We start from the raw sequence: 7,904 nt of genomic DNA, 5'->3' as shown, positions 1-7,904 counted from the left end.
GACAGGCGCATGCTACAAGTCAAAATCCGAGCCTCCAAAACCGATCAACTAGGTAGGGGTACCACGCTAAGTCTAGCCCCCTCCCCACACACTGGACCATGCCTGGTCGCGGACACACGCAAATTCTTGAAGGTACGTCCTCCAGAACCAGGCCCTCCCATTCATGCATCAGGCCGCCCCATGATCCGTTGCCAATTTGTTTCAATATTGCGTAAGGCCATCCATGCTTGTGTAGGCGACCCGGCACAATTTTCTGGGCATTCCTTTTGTATCGGTGCAGCAACCACGGCAGCTGCAAGCGGCCTCCCGGCAGAACACATAAAAGCAATGGGGCGGCGGCGTTCAGCTGCCTTCAAAGGCTACATTAGATACAACCAGCAGACACTGACAGATACCATATAATCCTTTCTTTCAGGCTCAACCCCCAAACTTCGGCCACAGCTTAGTGCATTGGGCGGCCATCCATGCCACCACTGGTCCAGGCGGAGAACATCTGGGTCTGCAGCCAAAGATCTCCATTGCCTGGTTCGGACAACGGGGAAGGCGTTGGGATCCCCTGCTCCCTCGGTTGCGTCACGAACTTGCGTTCCACAGTGGGATGCCCTGCTCCCTCGGTTGCGTCATGAACTTGCGTTCCACGGTGGGATGCCCTGCTCCCTCGGCTGCGTCACGAACTTGCGTTCCACGGTGGGATGCCCTGCTCCCTCGGTTGCGTCATGAACTTGCGTTCCACGGTGGGATGCCCTGCTCCCTCGGTTGCGTCACGAACTTGCGTTCCACGGTGGGATGCCCTGCTCCCTCGGTTGCGTCATGAACTTGCGTTCCACGGTGGGATGCCCTGCTCCCTCGGTTGCGTCACGAACTTGCGTTCCGCCACCCGCCAAGCGCGGTTGTGCTCCACCTCTGCGAAAATGACTTGGTCATGCGCAAAAGCATAATTTTGATCAAAACAGCGATCGCAGACCTGGAAAGCGTGCACGCCACTCACCCCAATATCACGATTTTCTGGTACGAACCTCTACCACGCTTGCATTGGCGTGGCAACATCAAACCCACTAGACTTAATTACACTGTGGAAAAAATCAATAGGGCAGTGCGCTCTGCAACCACTCGCATGGGAGGTCAGGTCATGAAACACCCCAACATTAAAGTTTACATGCGGGAGCTATTTCAGCCCGATGGCGTGCACCTATCGGACCTGGGTAACGAGCGTTGGCTGAGCGACATCAGGCATGGCCTGATTGATTGGTGGAGGATGGCAAAGGCGTCTTTCAGATGTTGGTAGTCTTGGCGGCGAGACCGCAATTGCGGTCTCGGGTGGCGGTATCAGGCCTTGGGCGGAATCCTTTTGTCCATCTTCCTCTTGCGGCGGCGATACCAGGGTTCCCCGTTAAAGGGGTTTTCTGGAGGGAGGCTTTGGCCGTACACCAAAAGGTCGTCATTGCTCCCTCCTGCGGCGGCGGCGTTACGGGGGCGGCCATCTCTGCTTGAACATATGTTCTCCAGAGCCGGCCCATCCCCCACACACACACTGGATAACCCTGATGCTCCCTAGGTCCCCGGCTGGGGACCGGGGAGGGAGAACGCCCAATGCCTGAGCCAAGGTCTACCCACATTTGAAATTTAATAAAGTTGTGGCCAATTTAATCCCATAGCACGTTGTCTTGAGTCGTTATTCACATGACGGGGGGCCGTGCAGGATCTGGGGACTCCGCCTGTCCACGCAATGACCGCTCCCCGCTTAAAATGGGGGGCGCCCTTTGCGTGGACGCGTGCAGCCCCTGGATCTGGAGCGGCTCCAACAGCATAGGCTTGGCTTTGCCTTCCCTCAGGTGGGATACCTGGAGGTCTCCACCTACCTCAGTCAGTTGTCCAATACCACCTGGGGGAAGCGTTGCCAAGGAGACCAGGCCAGGTAGGGGAGGGATTACCTGCCCACACAATAGAGGGAGGATCTTACCTAGGAATCCACACTTGGCTCCAGAGCTTCTCCCACCCTACCCACCCTCAGTTAAGGTCTTATTTTGCAGGTTAACTATTCTTCACAGGTTTTGCAGGTTAACTTTTCTTCAAAGGTATGCGGGCGCTGCTACGTTAAGGTCGCTGTTAAAGGGCCGGAAAGGAATTTCCCTGCATTGGCAGGTTTCGCCTTTCCCGTAGCAAAACGTCACAACTTTGGCGGTATCAGGCCTTGGGCGGAATCCTTTTGTCCATCTTCCTCTTGCGGCGGCGATACCAGGGTTCCCCGTTAAAGGGGTTTTCTGGAGGGAGGCTTTGGCCGTACACCAAAAGGTCGTCATTGCTCCCTCCTGCGGCGGCGGCGTTACGGGGGCGGCCATCTCTGCTTGAACATATGTTCTCCAGAGCCGGCCCATCCCCCACACACACACTGGATAACCCTGATGCTCCCTAGGTCCCCGGCTGGGGACCGGGGAGGGAGAACGCCCAATGCCTGAGCCAAGGTCTACCCACATTTGAAATTTAATAAAGTTGTGGCCAATTTAATCCCATAGCACGTTGTCTTGAGTCGTTATTCACATGACGGGGGGCCGTGCAGGATCTGGGGACTCCGCCTGTCCACGCAAACAGCTATTTCAGGAGACTGAAACACTCACCATAAAACTGTAAACTCCACTGTAAGGGAGTGTATAAATGTCTGCAAAGCATTTCTTTGGGAGGAAGGTGTGTGGAAAATGGACCCATTTTAATCACTGCAGACCGAAACTTAAACAGGCAAAGGAGAGGGGTGATGTCTATAGACAGAGCAAGGGTAGCTAACCTGTGGTCCTACCAAAGTTAACCACCAGTGATGTACAGAGATCCAAAGATACATTTTTGCCATCTTCTAAAAGGGTCCTTGGGCAACATATATAACCACTCTTTCTAGTCGTTTTCTTCCTTTGCACAGCATGCTGACAGGTCCAGTGTGTATGTATTTATAGACATAAATAAAACTTAACCTTTTTTTAAGGAAATTGTGTTTTTATTCCTTTCACACATACCAATCACTGTATCTTTTTCAAGGAAGAACTCTTTAGTGTAGAAGATAAAACAACCCATTAAGTGCCACTGGGGGGCAGCAAATATAACGAAATGCTATGCAGTTTTGCCGGCAGAACAACCATCTGAGGCAGGAAGCCTGTGCCGCTGTTCATATATTCTGCCAGGGTGGTTACAAGTCACTGGTCACACCTATACCATTCTTTCTAGTCGTTTTCTTGCTTTGCTCAACATGCTGACAAGACCATTGTGTATGTTTTTATATATATAAATAAATTATATATATATAAAAATAAAAACAATTGGGGACTTCCTGCACTTGGCCAACTGCCTCCCGTCCTTAGTTATGGGTGCAACACATTCCACTGTGGGGGGCAAGGAGGGCTGAGTGGCAGAGCATCTGATTTGCACACAGAAAGCCATGGGTTCAATTGCTACCAACTTCAGATAGGCCTGGGAAAGAGTGGAATAATCATCAGCTCCTAGCATGGAGATTGAATTTGGGACCCTCTGAATCTGGCAGTGGCTGCTCGGAGCTGTGGTCCAAACATGTGGAGAGCATGGGTTGGAGAAGGCTAATCTGTGCAAATTAAAACAGCTTTGTTCCACTTAAAATGAACATCCTGCTCCCAAGGTACCTTTAAATAAAGCTTGTCTCACTAGTATTCCATGGAGAGGATGATGGAAGACACCCAGCCATGATAAGATTTAAGTGACACAGGAAATCTATATTATAGATCTGGTGCTGATAGCTGCATGATACCAAGGTGAGGCATATTATAGCATATGATAGTGCTTTGCTTTATAAAGGTAATGAGAGTTTTCTTATTTTCATTATGGGCAAACACATCAATTATTCCTTTGTTTGAGAGAGATATCTAGGGTAGTATCAGTGCCAAGCAATCTGATTAAATAGTTAACTGGTACAAAATTTTGGCAAATCAGCAAGTCTTCATGAAAAAAATTCTCCTAATGTGCACATTTCTTCCTAATCTAGATGTTTTTTTTAAAGCAATTTATCATAATATAATGAACTTTGACATGTTATTGTCACCAATGTGTGCATTTTTATGGACTTTTTATCCTAGTATATGCACATCTGTACCCACTACTTGGCTGGAGAACCGCATTCCACAATTTCGAGAACTGAAATTTTTGAAAAGGACCCCCCCCCCCGTTTATGTGTTATTAGTTGTTTTGAAAGCCTTCAACAACACACATTTAACAACAATGTAATGTGAAGAATGTTGACGCTTTCCTTAACAACTTTGCTCCCACGCTTTTGGTAACTTGGTTGTCTTTTTCTGGTGATAATGTCATAGGCCATTTTTTCTGCAACTATGCTCCAATGATAAAACTTCATTGAGATTAGGTGCAGCTCCTTCCGGCTCTGGAGGGCATTCTGTCTCGACTGGTGTTAGTCATCTCCTTGTCTGTTGCTGGTGTCTCTGATGTCTACATCATCGCCACCATCTTGCACATGTACTCCATAAAAGGTCAGCAAACGATGTTTCCAACCTGCGCTTCTCACATCAGAGCCACATCCATCTTTTATGGCAGTGCAATATTCATGTACTCCTTGCCCAGCCAGGGATGATCTTCTGATGTCCAGAAGGGAGTTGCAGTCCTTACTGAAGCGTTTACACCATTTCTGAACCCTTTTATTTATAGTCTAAGGAATGAGAAGGTCAATGAAACCTTCAAAGACTATCTGAAGAGGAGGAAATCTGAACACGTGTGGTCTTTTTTTACAAAGTGGCTGGCAAATTAGGGAGGCTCTAGGGTGGTGAATTAGTGGCAGCAATGTTTGTAGTAGGTTGATGGCCTTTTCCTTTGGTACAAAGATACAGATCCCATCTTCCAACTGGCAATATCAAGGCAACCTACAACCTACAGGAAAGCTGTATGTAGGACCTGAGTGCAGCAGCACCCAGAAAGCAGAGTGGTGGCTAAAAATTTCCTCTCTCCCCTTTCAACTTATTTCTTTTACAACCCCCCCCCAAAAAAAAACCAAAAAAAAAACCAACAACAACAACATTTTATGGCAGAAATCCTTAGCAATTTGGAATGGAATGCTACACCTGCCACCCACCCAACATGCCTTTACCTACCCTAAAAAGTCACTCATAAATCCTGCCTTTTCTGGGGGACAACTGATCTCATGAACAGGTATGTGCCCAGCCCTGTATAAATATCAGGAATACACACATTTAACTGCATAATAAGGGCTTCATCAGTGTCTGAGAGAATTAAGGCATGTGAATGAGATTACTACTACTACTACTACTACTACTACTACTACTACTACTATTTATAGAAGAATTTGACCACTTTTGCCATTATATTCATAGTATTTCCTCCCTTCCACCTGTGTTCCTCTAGGCACTGTGGCTGGACTCCAATTACACACTTTTTGAAATCTTAGAGCTCTCTCACAGCCATTTTGGGCAGGAAGGCTTCTATGTATTCTGACTTCAAGCCACAAATGCCGTACATGGTAATTTTCTGACCTGAGCTCTGTGATGGTTAGCAAAGCTGTTGTAGCAATTTCCTGCCACAATCCCATTGGCTCATATTGTGATTTTGGTAATCCAACCATTGTCACAGTGAAGCCAGACTCCCTTTCAGGGCAGAGGCAGTCACAATACAATGGACATGGTGAGATGAGGTATTACAGAGCCTGTGGCAAAGGGCAGGATGTCACCTTTCCTCCAGCTACAGAAACTGCCTATACTGTGGCAGCTGACTCTTACATCAACACTGGTGAAACTGAAGTCCTCTGCCAAACTTTAGCTGAAGGAATATATGGCAGGGCTTGTGGTATCCACAACTCTGTCCTCAACATTGCACTGATACAGTTCAACTTCTGTTCCATAAGGTAACTGCCTCACTCAGCCTAAGTTAGGACTGATCCTGGTGATGTGCAAATTCAGTAACTGTCTTCCTCACACACTATCTTACAAACACAGTTATTAAGTCTTCATTAAGTGGAAGTACTAACCATTTGTGTGAATGTCAATTACCAATAAATATTGGTGGTCCCAATTAATTTCTTTTCAGATATGTTGTCAGACAAGGACTTTGCAAGTGATCAGTTCAGTGTTTGCATGTGTGCTTGACTCTTTGCATGTGTGCTTTGGATAAAAATGGCACTTGTAAATGGACATTTCCCCTCTATCTTTGCAGGTATGGTCAGTTGAATCCAGTTGTGTGAATTTCCACAGATTATTTAGCTCAGCTGGAAGAGCATGAGACTCTTAATCTTAGGGGCTTGGGTTCAGGTCAAACACTGGGCAAAAGGATTCTTGCATTGCAGGTGTTTTGACTAGATGACCCTTGTGGTCCCTTTCAACCCTTTCTATGAATCCGATTCTGAGTCAATGTATGAAACAGGAGGCTGAACTATATGCTTCCCTGGTCTGATCCAGGCAGGCTTGGCTTAACTTCATAGTGATGATGATGAGGATGAGGATGACGCTACTTATCTATACTCATCTTTTGCCAGCAGATAACACATGAAAATCAAGACTTTATGGAGAACCAAACAAAGATCAATGAGTTTTTACTGCTGGGATTCACTGAGAACGGCAAACTAGAGATATTTCTCTTTGTCCTTTTCTTAATCATGTACCTGATGGCTGTAACGGGAAACATGATCATTATCACCATCACTCTCCTGGATTTCCGCCTCAGGACACCCATGTATTTCTTCCTCCGGAATTATGCCGTCTTGGAGATTGGATACACCACTGCTGCCATCCCAAAGGCGTTGTTCAACCTTGCATCTGGCAGGAAAACAATCTCGTATGCTGGATGTATAAGCCAATTATTTTTCTATTTCTTCCTGGGCACCACAGATTTCTTCCTGCTGACTGTGATGTCCTTTGACCGATATGTGGCCATCTGCAACCCCCTAAGATACACCACCATCATGAACGAGAAGTTCTGCACACTATTGGTGCTCTTCTCTTGGATTGGGTCGCTTGCTGTGATTTTGGCTCAAACTCTGCTATATGTTCAATTTCCTGTTTGTGGCTCCAACATCATTGACCATTTCTTCTGTGACAGCAAAGCATTACTCCATCTTCTCTGTGGTGACACACATTTCCTGGAGCTCTCCAGCTTTATTCTTTCGGTGTTTACACTACTGGGGACTTTAGCTATCACCATTGTGTCCTATGTGAATATAATCTCAACTGTTCTCCACATCCCAAGTGCTGCAGGGAGGCAGAAGGCCTTTTCCACCTGTGCTTCCCACATCACCATTGTCACTGTCACCTATGGAAGCTGCATCTCTATGTACATCATACCTGAACGAGATGGTGGGCAAAACTTCAACAAGGTTGTGGCCGTTCTTAACAATGTGGTTTGTCCTCTAATGACCCCCTTTGTGTACAGCCTGAGGAACAGGCAGGTCCAAGATGCTTTGAAAAATGCGTTTGCCTACAAGCATGTATTTAATAAAATGCAGAGAAACTCATGCAGTTTGAAATGATTGAAGGAATGGGAGTTATGAACTGGTTAAAACAGACCCATGATACTTCCTATGGAGTTTCAGAAGCCCAAATAAATAGTTTTCTTGTTAAAACAAAAGCCTTCATTGGTGTGGAAAACCTCTGAATTATCACCAGATCCTTATTTCATAGTCAGAAAATCATAGAATCAGAGTTTTAGGCAGTGTTATTTTTCTATAAAAAGAGATGCCAGAGCCCATCATGAACCTCTCCCTTGCTCTCTTATAATGGCAATGGTGCTCACCTGAGAGGTGCCAGAACTGAGTTTTGATGAACTTTGGCTGACAAGGACCCTCGTAGCTTCGGGACCACCTCTCCTGGTATGTCCCACAGAGGACCTTTCAGTTTTCAAATAAAAACATCTTGGACATCCCAGGCCACAGGGAGGTT

General features: G+C 46.5%; 1 protein-coding gene across 1 annotated transcript; it reads left to right on the top strand.

Moving 5' to 3' along the window:
* Positions 1-6,532: 6,532 nt before the first annotated feature.
* LOC310692586 (olfactory receptor 6C65-like) lies at positions 6,533-7,495 on the top strand (the record flags this gene model as incomplete). The annotated part of the gene is made up of 1 exon (XM_083473529.1): positions 6,533-7,495. One exon carries the CDS (start codon positions 6,533-6,535, stop codon positions 7,493-7,495), a length of 963 nt encoding a protein of 320 aa, XP_083329655.1.
* Between the last annotated feature and the right edge of the window lie 409 nt (positions 7,496-7,904).

The sequence above is a fragment of the Podarcis liolepis genome (genome assembly GCF_965112155.1).
Source record: "Podarcis liolepis genome assembly, chromosome: 13".
NCBI classification, from domain to species: domain Eukaryota; kingdom Metazoa; phylum Chordata; class Lepidosauria; order Squamata; family Lacertidae; genus Podarcis; species Podarcis liolepis.
The sequence above is the reverse complement of the archived record's forward strand: the minus strand, read 5'-3'. Positions and strand labels throughout refer to the sequence as shown.